Source organism: Bufo bufo, chromosome 5, assembly GCF_905171765.1.
Source record: "Bufo bufo chromosome 5, aBufBuf1.1, whole genome shotgun sequence".
NCBI classification, from domain to species: domain Eukaryota; kingdom Metazoa; phylum Chordata; class Amphibia; order Anura; family Bufonidae; genus Bufo; species Bufo bufo.
The window spans coordinates 453,782,513-453,796,479 of record NC_053393.1 but is presented as its reverse complement, the minus strand read 5'-3'; the positions used below and the strand labels follow the sequence as shown (position 1 = coordinate 453,796,479).

The window sequence follows — 13,967 nt, the reverse complement described above, 5'->3', positions numbered from 1 at the left end:
GTGGCCAACCCATTTAACAAGTTTCATTCCAGCGGGCTTACAATGCTGAAAAGTCTGAGAAGAACACATCTAACATTTTCTTAAAGGGGTCATCCCATCTTACACAATGGGGCCATATCGCTAGGATATGCCCCCATTGTCTGATAGGTGCGGGTCCCACCTCTGGGACCCGCACCTAAAAGGAGAACGGAGCGGAGAAAGTTGAGGAGGGCACACTGCGCATGCGCAGCCGCCCTCCATTCATTTCTATGGAGCCGTCCTCCAGCCACAACTCTCCCCGGCTCCGTTCTCCTTGTAGGTGCGGGTCCCAGAGGTGCGACCCGCACCTATCAGACAATGGGGGCATATCCTAGCGATATGCCCCCATTGTCTAAAATGGGATAACCCCTTTAAGCTCAAGATCCCACACAGATATTACCAATATAAAAATAAGACCTGCTGTGCAGCAATCTGTGAATGGACAGAGTCATATAATGTCCAATAAGTTAATGATCCCAAAGTCCACGACAAGGGCTACGAACACTTCCAATATGCTAATCAATAAGGAAATTCCCTCTGAAATGAAACAGCACATTCATATCTTACCTTCAAAAAAGCCCTTGGCCCTGAGATAACTGACGCTGAGGCGAAGCACTGAGAGCTTGTCGAGCTTAGATATGATTTCCTGTGGGAAGGGCAGAAGGCTGGCTAATCTGTCCAGTTCTGTGTTCAGGCGGTCCCGATGCCTCTTCGACGGGTTGGATTTCACTCCATCGGATGGCGTTGATTTCACTCTGTATGGGGGAAAAAAGAAAATATATTAAAAAAATGTAACCATGCAGGAAAACTCTGGCTTATCCTTTAGAAGATGGCGTGTTTCTAATTAACAATGGGACAATCAAGCTGGGGCTACACGTGTCACGTCGCATGTAACGTTTGCCTATGAAGTAGCGATGTGACCTGCTGCGACTGGGGCAAAAAGCACCTAACACTGTTACCATCACAGACCAGAATGAAAGTCGCACGTTACTGTGACCTTATTTGTGCAAAAATACGTTAAAGGCAAGTTGTACAACTTTTCAGAGATTTCCCATCGAGCGACTCATGTCGCCTCATACCCTCGGCCTACATGCACATTATGTAGACTCACATAAAATACAAGTAAGGCTACTTTCACACTTGCGGCAGAGAGATCCGGCAAGCAGTTCCGTCGCCGGAACTGCCTGCCGGATCAGGCAAAATGTATGCTAACTGATGGCATTAGTAAGACTGATCAGGATCCTGATCAGTCTTAAAAATGCCTGATCAGTCGAAAAAATGCATTGAAATGCCGGATCCGTCTTTCCGGTGGCATCCGGCAAAAAACGGATCCGGCATTTATTTTTTCACCTTTTTTTCAGTCTGCGCATGCGCATACCGGAAGGACGGATCCGGCATTCTGAATGCCGGATCCGGCATTCTGAATGCCGGATCCGGCACTAATACATTCCTATGGGAATAAATGCCTAATCCGGCATTCAGGCAAGTCTTCAGTTTTTTTAGCCGGAGATAAAACCGTAGCATGCTACGGTTTTCTCTTTTGCCTGATCAGTCAAAACTACTGAACTGAAGACATCCTGATGCAAACTGAACGGATTACTCTCCATTCAGAATGCATGGGGACATACCTGATCAGTTCTTTTCCGGTATAGAGCCCCTGTGACGGAACTCTATGCCGGAAAAGAACAACGCAAGTGTGAAAGTAGCCTAACCACTTGAAGACAGACAAGTCAACTCCTCCTTCTGCTGCCCCTTACAAGTGAAATTAATTTCAAAGTTGGTGGCCAACTTTCAAGACCAAACAGAAGGACTGAACTTTGGGGCTTCCTTGCAAAGGTGGGCATGAAATCCTTAAATTCACACAGTGAACCGCACTGCACCCCAGTATGGCTCCGATTACAAATGTCTTTTATTTTTTATTCCATCAAATGTTCCATCTGATACCATATTATGGAGATATTCAACCCTAGAAGAACTGTGGAGGCATAGTGCCCATGGGGAATCAGAGTGCCTCCATAAAGCCTCATGGACGGTTTAAGAACGTGAACAGATACTGAACTCTGTACAGTACTGTAGCAGATCTGCCATGGGATACACTGCCGCGCTCCGCTCACACGCTTGGGAGCAATGACACAGCAATCTAGTATTTGAACAAAGATTAGCTATTCATGTTCTCATTTATGCTTGCAAAATAAAGTCCTTTGGAAAAAATATAATAAAAATGGAGGAAATTCCAGCCTACAGAATACTACAACAACTCTTCTGATCTACAATTAGTGAATTTGCATTTTAAAACCACCAACCGATCAAACAAAAGTCACTTTAACACCTCAGTTGCCATCTTCTAATGCCTGCAGATTGTCCAAGGCTTCCCTGCCTACTCGCATGGTCATGGCGGCTACACTGTTAACTCCGCTGCACGGGCTGAGCCCTGACCCTTCCACAATTCAGATGTCGTTAGACAGGATCCGATAAATATGCAGATTGGAGGAGCTCTCTAGCTGGGAGTCTTGGACGCATGATACATTTCTCAAATTGTGGAGACCCTGGAGGAGGTCCTGGACTGTGTCCGCGGGGTCCACCAGCAATATTGTAACAGCGCCTGTAGGACTGGCCTCTAGATAAGTGCATCACCACTTTGCCAGACTTTTCCACTGCTCTATGTGTACAACTGCCATGACACACACACATATATATATTACTTTTGTGACTTGCAATACAGTAAAATGACAAATAAGGAGAAATAGCCTTCACTCCCTTCTATGTGGGGGAAGGGAAGTGCCAACCACAATAGTCAAACGTGCTTTGCACAACACCACAGCGAAGCTATAACCAGGGGGAAAAAACACCGCCGGTCCACGGACGACATGAAGCAAATAGCCCAATCCCTAAACTTTCCCATTATGCAATGAATATTCCAAATGAAACATTATTTTAATTGCATGTCTATTGCATTGTATTTCAGTTTCATTACCCACAATGCATTTTCCCCTCTGCTAGCGCCACCAGCGGTTTTTCCTGTGGATGAAATGTAGGTCCACCTTCTACATTCAGGAGTGGACCGACATAGTAGCTTCCCTGCTCCCTTCCTCCTCTCAGCTCTGGCGTAGGGATGACTAGGAAGCAGGTGAAGAGGCCCAGACAAACTTCATTCATTCATCCCCACTTTTAAATTCATAGAAGTATGAAGCTATGCATGGTATCGCTCTAGACAATGTAGAAAAAAAAATTGCATACCACAGTGCTATTTATTAGCACCGGGGCCGTGTGGGAGGGGCTATTTTCAATGCAGGGGAGGAGAGAGTTAATAAAAGTCAATTGCACAGTACTCCTAGGAGATGCAGGTGCTCAGTTGTCACATGGGATTAGCAACAGCCCACCCACAGAAATGGAAGAGATTAGTGCTCCAGATATGGGAGTAAAAAAAACGGATGACATCCATATGCTATCGTGCTGTCCACATTGTTTGCGGACCCATTGAAATTAATGGGTCCGCATCCTATCCGCAAAAAAAAAAAACGGGACGGACATGAAAACAAAACATTTGTGTGCATGAGGCCTGCTGGACAAGTAATATGATGGACACCAGTGGCTTCCGACAGACCCACTGACTATACTGGTATTCGGTATTGGGCTTCCCATCATGTATAACCGGACAAAAAAATAAATAAAAATTGTGCGTTATTTTGTCTGGCAATTTTAACGAAATTGGATGGCACTACCAACACAGATGAACGAAGCTTTCTAAACATATAGCTATAATAAAAGCACTCATCTAAGGGTACAGGCAAATGATCTCAAGGGTAGATGCTGGACCTCAGGACATTTACACTGAATATAATTGGAGGGAACTTAGCAACTGTTAAACCACAGAGAAGCAGGTCCCTTGACAACTAGAGAATGCATATTCCCTCAAGACAAGTCATATAGCAACACGCGTGCACAGCACTTACATAACACATCACAGTAAACAGTACTAAAAGTTCATCCCACCAATGTTAACAATGCAGTATAGCCTTGCATTTGTTCTGGCTAGAAAAAAAAAAAACATTTTGTCACCCAGCTTAGAAGAAGGGATTGCTTTGGAGAACTTTCCAGGAATATTTTACTCAACTTTTTAACAAGATCAAGGAAACAAAATTTTATATACTGTATATAGCAATGCCACCAAATAGACACCTACGGCTTCTTTCACACCTGCCGCCGGCAGACGATGCATGGGAAGGCGGTAGTATCTGGCACGCTGGATCCTGAGAATTCTCTACCAGAACAACCTGCCGGAGATCCTTGCCACAAGTGTGAAACTAGCCTAAGGCCTCTTGCACACAGACGTTTTTTTTTTTCCCGTTTACATTCCATTTTTTGCGTTCCGTGTACGGAACCATTCATTTCAATGGGTCCACAAAAAAAAACTGAATGTACTCCGTACGCATTCCGTTTCCGTATTTCCGCTCAAAGATAGAACATGTCCTATTATTGCTCGCAATCACACTCCGTGGCTCCATTCAAGTCAATGGAAATGTCTTCTGTATCCGTATGTCTTCCGTATCCGTTCCATTTTTGTGGAACCATCTATTGAAAATTTTATGCCCAGCCCAATTTTTTTATGTACTTACTGTATACACCATGCTTCCGTTTCCATTTGCGCCCCACAAAAAAACGGAAACCAAACCGCAAAATGGAATGGAAAAACGGAACGGAAGCGGAATGGAAATGGAAACACTACTGAAACAAAAAACGGATCTGTTTAAAACGGACTGCACAAGCATGGAGAAGAGAAAAATCTGAGATTTGATAAACTCATGTGCCCAAAAGCATGTTAAAGACAGTCTTTCCGGCCACTGTCACATATTTTTTCCTTTACAATGCAACACTACAAACGATGTATGCCTTCTGTTAGGGTTACACGTCAGAAAAGCGGACCGCAACGAGCATGGGTCCTTACACAATACACCAATGGAAAGATGGTGATGAAAAAGGTATGCAAAGTTCCTCTAATATGGTCGATCACTGGATCCAAGGTACGGGCTTTTCCCACAGTCAAGATTCTCTTTTCTCCTAGATGTTATTCAAGAAAACTTGACAAAGTGAAGCACCACCCGGTCAGTCTGGCGGTGCTTCACTAGGTCAAGTTTTCTTGAAGAACATCTAGGAGAAAAGAGAATCTTGACTGTGGGAAAAGCCCGTACCTTGGATCCAGTGATCGACCATATTGAAGGAACTTTCTCTGCATAACTTTTTCATCATCATCTTTCCTATGGATGGCTAGGAAATTCCGGACTAAGTGTGAATGTGACCCTACCTCACCATAGACCTGCTGCGCTCCAAACAAGATTGTGGTTTGAGACTTTTTTCTTTTGATTTTTGAATCAATTTATTTGTACAATACACCAATGATCAAGGCCTGGTTGCAGCCTACTAAAATAAACTATGCTTCTTTCCAGACATAAAAAATATTCCATATGAGATAATGTTCACATTGGCTGTCATGTCAAGAAGTTCACTCCATTGTTTCCTTTGATTGTACAACTGATGCACAAAGGGGTGTCGGTTGGCATCAGATTTTCCAGTTGTTTTTTTGGGTCTGTTTCGGTGTTCAGGGCCCATAAATAAAACTGACTGGGTTGATAAAACTACTACAAAGTAAGAACTAGAGAGATAACACTCTGCATGCATCTCCCCAGTCACTTCTGGTCTATGGGGAGGGTACTACTACTCCATCTCTAGGCAGAAACTCTCTATGAACATTTACCTGGTCAATAACTCCCATTCATTGCATGGGCCATAAAACACACCCTGCTGAACAGTCGAAATACGTGTCCAACAATGCAACCCAAGTGGATGTGTGGAAAAATAAGTAAACCCATCTCTCTTCTACATACTTTCTGAATTACAAAATGCATGAAGAAATGAAAAATAGATCATCTCCTGACAATGGCACCGGTCATGGGGGCGGACGTATCAAGCAAGAGAACAGACAGTTCTTGAAGTTGATGTGTTGAAAGCAGGGAATAGTGAAGCCAAAAGGATTTGAGCGGAGTCGACAAGGAAGAAAATCACAGAAATAAGATAATAATGCACTTAGTAAAAGTAGACGCAAGCATTATATATGGACAAAGTCCTCACTCTGATATGATGATGTGATTTTCTTCAATAATATGGCCAGTACATCCGCAGATTTGTATATCATACCGTGCAGAATGTTTTTATCTTAGTTTTTTCTGTGATTTTTTTTGTCTATGTAGTATTTGCTTGAGGGAGTGGTACCTTCAAGTGTGAATGCGCACCTATTTTAGCTTGGGAGTAGCATTCCTCTGCACTTTTGCCTTTCCTATCCAATAGAGCGTCTTGATTAGGTGGTACATATAGGTGTGCTTGCTCCTCCTCCCATCGGTTGCTTGATGCACATGGAGGCGACTAGGAGCGCACACTATATGTGCGGCGTATGCGCTCCTGAACATAGAAGCCCAATGGCTTAGGTAGGTTTAGCGTAGGACCCGCCTGACCTGAGACCACCTTGGCGCTTGGTAGGCGGGCACAGATGTGTTTTGATCAAAATATATTTGCTAAGTGTCTCAGATATTATCATATCAGAGTGAGGACTTTGTCCATATATAATGCTTGCATCTACTTTACTAAGTGCATTATTATCTTATTTCTGTGATTTTCTTCAATAATATGGCCAGTGACATCCGCACATTTACAGTGGGGGAAATAATTATTTGACCCCTCACTGATTTTGTAAGTTTGTCCAATGACAAAGAAATGAAAAGTCTCAGAACAGTATCATTTCAATGGTAGGTTTATTGTAACAGTGGCAGATAGCACATCAAAAGGAAAATCGAAAAAATAACTTTAAATAAAAGATAGCAACTGATTTGCATTTCATTGAGTGAAATAAGTATTTGAACCCTCTAACAAAAAAAGACTTAATACTTGGTGGAAAAACCCTTGTTTGCAAGCACAGAGGTCAAACGTTTCTTGTAATTGATGACCAAGTTTGCGCACATTTTAGGAGGAATGTTGGTCCACTCCTCTTTGCAGATCATCTCTAAATCCCTAAGGTTTCGAGGCTGTCTCTGTGCAACTCTGAGCTTGAGCTCCCTCCATAGGTTTTCGATTGGATTAAGGTCCGGAGACTGACTAGGCCACTCCATGACCTTAATGTGCTTCTTCTTGAGCCACTCCTTTGTTGCCTTTGCTGTATGTTTTGGGTCATTGTCGTGCTGGAACACCCATCCACGACCCATTTTCAGTTTCCTGGCAGAGGGAAGGAGGTTGTCGCTCAGGATTTCACAATACATGGCTCCGTCCATTTTCCCGTTTATGCGAATAAGTTGTCCTGTGCCCTTAGCAGAAAAACACCCCCAAAGCAAAATGTTTCCACCCCCATGCTTGACGGTGGGGACGGTGTTTTGGGGGTCATAGGCAGCATTTTTCTTCCTCCAAACACAGCGAGTTGAGTTAATGCCAAAGAGCTCTATTTTGGTCTCATCAGACCACAGCACCTTCTCCCAGTCACTCTCTGAATCATTCAGGTGTTCATTGGCAAACTTCAGACGGGCCTGCACATGTGCCTTCCTGAGCAGGGGGACCTTGCGAGCCCTGCAGGATTTTAATCCATTGCGGTGTAATGTGTTTCCAATGGTTTTCTTGGTGACTGTGGTCCCTGCTAATTTGAGGTCATTAACTAACTCCTCCCGTGTAGTTCTAGGATGCTTTTTCACCTTTCTCAGAACCATTGACACCCCACGAGGTGAGATCTTGCGTGGAGCCCCAGAGCGAGGTCGATTGATGGTCATTTTGTGCTCCTTCCATTTTCGAACAATCGCACCAACAGTTGTGACCTTCTCTCCCAGCTTCTTGCTAATGGTTTTGTAGCCCATTCCAGCCTTGTGCAGGTCTACAATTTTGTCTCTGACATCCTTGGACAGCTCTTTGGTCTTTCCCATGTTGGAGAGTTTGGAGTCTGCTTGATTGATTGATTCTGTGGACAGGTGTCTTTTATACAGGTGACTAGTTAAGACAGGTGTCCTTAATGAGGGTGACTAATTGAGTAGAAGTGTCTAACCACTCTGTGGGAGCCAGAACTCTTAATGGTTGGTAGGGGTTCAAATACTTATTTCACTCAATGAAATGCAAATCAGTTGCTATCTTTTATTTAAAGTTTTTTTTTCGATTTTCCTTTTGATGTGCTATCTGCCACTGTTACAATAAACCTACCATTGAAATGATACTGTTCTGAGACTTTTCATTTCTTTGTCATTGGACAAACTTACAAAATCAGTGAGGGGTCAAATAATTATTTCCCACACTGTATATATCATAACGTGCAGGGTGTTTTTATCTTAGTTTTTACTGTGATTTTTTTTGTCTATGGAGTCGACAAGGACCAAATTGTGATGGAGAAAACTGGGTCAAAGCATCTACAAAAATGGTAGGTCTTGAGGGGGCTTCCCAGTATGAAGTGGTTGCTACCTACCAACTGGCCCAAGGAAGGACAACTGTTGAACCAGCAAAATGGTCATGGTCACCTAAGGCTCTCTGATGTGTGTGGGGAGCAAAGGCTAGACCATCTGGTCTGATCTCTCAGGAGTACATAATGCTGACAATGTGGGGGACTGTGTAGCCACAGATCTGATGCTCAAAAACTAGACCATAGAGCAATGGAAGAAGATGGCCTGGCGTGATGAATTATGTTTTCTTGTACATCATGTGGACAGCTGGGTGCGTTTGTGCTGCCAACCTCGAGAAGAAATAGCACCAGGATGCACTACAGGAAGGTGCAAAAAAACAAAAAGGGTCATGTACTAACCAGAAATATACCTATAGGCATAGAAAATATAGGGGATATTAAAACTGGCGTCTAAAACGGCGTTCTTAATAAATGACCCCCAAAGTGTCTAAAACCAGCCGAAAACAAATCCCTTGTGACTATTCTAAAGAGGTTAGTTCTGCCAAAAGTTCATCGAGAGTCTCGTCTCCAGCAGACATGGACATGGTTGGTGCCAATTGTCCACACTCTATAGAACAAACACTACTATTCTGTACACGGCTTTTTTTATTTACTTGTCATCCAGAAGTACTTTAAGGACAGACGATGCTGGCTACCGAGAGCAGGAGTCAACGAAGCGAAAACATAATTAGAGATGAAAAGAACAAACCATTACGAATGCAGCCATGTGCGGTCTCTGAAGTGTAATTTTTCTGAGCGCAAAGGCCTTTTCTTAATTTTTGAACTTGTCAATTAAATAGCCCAAATTAATCATAGCGCATTTGTTTGAGAAAGGATTCTGAATAAACTATGAAATAAGTCTCCCTACCCAACACACATGCAAGTTGTACGTGACCGCTACAGAACAGATTACATGCAAAGACGCCCGTTCGGGCGAGATGAAGTGTCCTCGAAATACCTCAACATCTCTGGCAGGGGCTGGCAAATTCTAACCAAAGTAACAACTTTACCATACGTTACTTTTAGCACTTCTGAACTAGGCAGTCTTTTAAAAGACCGATCCTCTTAAATGGTAGGCTTTTCCATGGTGCCAAAGGTTCCACAGATGATAAATGTCTGATATTCTCCCCTGGACACATTGATTTGATATGGGTCCTGAAGGAGCCAGTACCACAAGTCTGTGCATGAAGCTTAACATTTCCTCAGAGTCCCTTGCAAGGCTCAAATTTGTGTCGAGGTAAAATAATATTCACATTGTCCATTTACATCAGTGACTCTCCACTAGAAGGCCCCTTCACACGAGCGAGTTTTCAGCGCGGGTGCAATGCGTGACGTGAACGCACAGCACCCGCACTGAATCCTCACCCATTCATTTTGTTTTGTTTTTTTCACGCATCAGTTCTGCGTTGCGTCAAAAACGCAGCATGTTCTATATTCTGCATTTTTCACGCAGCCCTGGCACCATAGACGTGAACGGGGCTTCAGTGAAAAACGCATTGTATCCGGAAGTGCAGATGTAATGCATTTTTCACTGATGGTTGCTAAGATATGTTGTTTGTAAACCTTCAGTTTTTTTTATCACAGGCGTAAAAAAAAGGAATCAAAACGCATTGCACCGGCGCAGAAAAAAAAAAACTGAACAACTGAACACAATCTGACTGAACTTGCTTGCAAAATGGTGCGAGTTTCACTTAATGCACCCTGAACTCATCCGGACCTAATCCGTCACACTCGTGTGAAAGAGGCCTAAGGCTTTGTTCACATCTGTACTGGTAACTTTGTTCCAAGCCTCTGTAGAAGATTCCATTAATTTTAATGGGAGAACAGCATTGCAAAATAAAAGCTATTTGTCCCACAAAATGATGGACAGCATACCAGAACCTCATGGATCCTTTTACAGGTTTGAGAAGAGCTGGTGTTATCTGTCATATGAGCTATCAGCTAAGGAGGGGGGGGGGGGGGGGGGGGGGGGGGACAGGTTGTTAAAAGCTATAGAAAGCAACCCAAAAATGTAGTGCTCTGTAGCAAAAGTCTAGAGTCAATGGCTAACTACCTCCTGGGACATTGACTTCCAAGCCTGGCAGATATACTGGCCCTACTGCTAGTAATTGGCTGCAGTGGTCACATGCCCCTGTGTCGAAACATCACCCCTGGACTATGAAGTAGAGAGTGGCAGAAAAAATTAAAATAAAATTAAAAAAAACACCACTTAAGTTTTCTTGAGGGGTAAAAGGACAAAAAATAAATAAAAAAAAAGTATAATTTTCTGCAAAAAACACGTAAAACGTATCTTCAACAAAACAAGAAATCATAAAAAGCATAAAAAAATGCAGAATTCCCTTAAACGCAAAACTTCAAAGTGAGACAACAAATACGCCAACTGAGGAAAACCTCTTGTACAGACACATTCTACTTCATGGCGTCCTACTGAACACCACAGAGAAGACCATCGTCCTGAGAGCCCTCAAAGATCCATAGAGCTGCGTTCTGTACCCTTTATATCAGTCACTACAGTGTATAGATGAGATAGATTATATATATATATATATACACACACATACATAAATAATCACACAGCAAGTACGGCACCATGAAGAAATGAAGAAGACTTAACTCACCACTGATGAGCAATCTTAGCTGGAGCTTCACAAGGCTCTTCTGCAAGTGTGAACTAGCTTTGAAATGACCGTGCCAACCGGCAGTGGAGGGAGATGAAGAATCAGCGAGGACCCACCTCAAACAAGTGGCGCCCAGCTAGTGGCTGACAGAACAGACATAAAAGACTAGTGTGCAAGCCCATAGCTCCCTACCCAGATGAGGATGCAGGACAGACCACTGCTCCCATCGTCCGAGACAATTATTAATAAATCCATATTTATCAAGTTTCTAATCCGGTATTCCGGCAGTGACACAATATCCCCTATTCCCAGGATATGGGGGTCCTACCACCGGAACCTACATCAATTAAGATCCAGGGCTGTGGAGTCAGTAAGCCAAAGACTCCGACTCCCGCATTTTATCACCCACTCCTTCATAAACGGTCAATAATATAGTAATACCATTTTACTGCAGTAAATTTGTTAACATTGGGCTGCTTCTTCTTCCTATCATGTAAGTAATCCGGCTACTTGGATAGAACTTACCTATTTTTCACCCTATAAAACGCACCAGCCCATAAGACGCACCTAGGTTTTTGAGGAGGAAAATAATAAGAAAAAAAATGTAACCAAAAGGTGTGCTTTTGGTGGGTTTTGAACTAATGGTGGTCTGTGCATGACACTACTATGGGGGATCTGTGGGTGGCACTGTTATGGGGGTGATCTGTGGATGGCACTGTTATGGGGGGGTGATCTGTGGATGGCACTGTTATGGGGGGGGTGATCTGTGTATGGCACTGACGTCACGTTACTGCGCCACCTACTTTATGAATGAAGTAGGTGGCGCAGGCACGTGACGTTAGTGAGTTACAGCCGGCCGGCCGCCCTGCTCTGCCTGCTACAGGACATTTAGTAAGTAGTACAGATGGGGCTGGGGATCGGAACTTCAATGAAAGCTATTATTATAAAAGGTTTAGGCATTAAGGAAGTGAGTGAGCGATGGGGCCGGAGTACAGGGAGCGCACCTGCCCCGCCGCATTTGAATGACACCGGCCCCTCCTCCCTCCCAGCTGATACATCGCAGTCTGAGATGCTGCAGCATCGCAGACTGCGATGTAAAATGGCAGCATTCGCCCCATAAGACGCAGGGGCATTTCCCCCCACTTTTTGCAGGGGAAAAGTGCGTCTTATGGGGCGAAAAATACGGTAAACCATATTTATTAGAATACAATTTCTGAAATAACTTTTCACAGTTGCCCGCAGCCTGCCTCCGCTATGGAAAGATTTATACTTTTTTGCCATCAGTAGCTCTGGTCCGCGACTTGTTTACTTCCTTCCCGCTATGGGCAGGATCACCTTGCTCCACTAGAGCCAATAACCGGGATTCAGTGGTGACATGTCCACAATAGACATGTCACCGCTAAAGCCAGTTACTGGCGGCATTGGAGAAAGATGATCCTGCCCATGGCAGGGAGGAAGTAGACAAGCCTCAGACCGGACGCGGGACCCGTCCGGTCAGGACCAGAGTGGTGGGGAGTAGGCAAGTATGATTCTTTCCATAGCGGTGGCACGCTGCAGGCACCTGTGTGAAGTTGCTTATTCATGAACAGCATCTTTAATGCTGTCTTCCAGTTCTGTCTAGCAGATCTGAGATGGCTGCAGGCATGCCCCAGTGGTGAAACCCCTCCTCTGGTCTTCACTGCTGCATTTGCACTGTTTTAGGCATTGTAACTAAGAACCTTGGAGCAGCATGAAGATATATAGTATAAGGGACAGGGGAGGACTGATTATCTATCACCACTAGAACCCCCTGCTTATCACTGACTATAGTATAAAGACAGGAGAGGTGAGAACTGATTGTCTATCACCACTAGAACCCCCTGCTTATCACTGTGCTGGATAAATAAGGGCCTTAGATAAAACATAAAATATATGTATGATTAACAACTTCAAAACCTTTCTAAATGTATATGAAAGTTAGTAAATTAATGACACAATATTTTCAACAACATTTCTATCGACTCCAACTGCATCCAAAGCCAGCTTTGACTCCGATTCCACAGCCATGAGTAAAACGGGGAACGCGTATCCCACAGGGCTCCCCCAAATTGAATGTGGCAGGTTGGGCATGCACACTGCTGCTCCATTCATCTCTACAAGAGACAGCCAAGTACAGGGCTTGGATATTTCCAGCAGTCCCATCCAGATGAATGGAGCGGCAGTGCACATGGCTAGTGTTGAGCGAACTTCTGTTTTAAGTTCTGCGTCTAAAGTTCGGCTTCCGGTTAGCGGAGGATCCCGATATGGATTCCGAATTCCGTTGTGGTCCGTGGTAGTGGAATCAATAATGGCCATTATTGATTCCGCTACCACGGACCACAACGGAATTCGGAATCCATATCGGGATCCTCCACTAACCGGAAGCCGAACTTTAGACGCCGAACTTAAAACAGAAGTTCGCTCATCTCTACACATGGCCAACTTGTAGGTCCACTCATTTTGGGTGCTCCATTCTCATGATCAGTGTGGGTCCCAGCAGTAATTCTGGAGCATCTTTACTCATAACTCTGCATTGGAACATTCTTCCATTATCCCTCCTAGAAATGTACAAGTATATTGCCAATCAGGTGTTAGTATTCACCTTTATCCAAGGGGTGTGTCCCCACTCTGCTACTGTCAGTGACGACTGGACAGTTTCCTACTGTGTATGGGACACACGGTCAACTAGTAATCAATTAATTTCTTCCAGTAGGAATAACAGAGGAACATCAGAACACATCGTTTTGAGAAAAAGATGCTCCAGAATTGTAGTTACATGAGGAACAGAAGTAGTAACTAAAGCAGACATGTCAGGAGAGATGAACGATCCTCTACAGTACCAATGTTCTTTGTCAACC

At 43.9% G+C, this 13,967-nt stretch overlaps 1 protein-coding gene across 2 annotated transcripts in view; it reads right to left on the bottom strand.

The window, feature by feature from the left end:
• The window catches only part of AHR (aryl hydrocarbon receptor), a 131,788-nt gene that overhangs the window by 105,741 nt on the left and 12,080 nt on the right, over positions 1–13,967 (bottom strand). For both annotated transcript variants that reach the window (XM_040433679.1, XM_040433681.1), the window contains exon 2: positions 586–773. In XM_040433679.1, the coding sequence (XP_040289613.1) occupies positions 586–773 (188 nt within the window). The remainder of the gene's footprint in view (positions 1–585; positions 774–13,967) is intronic.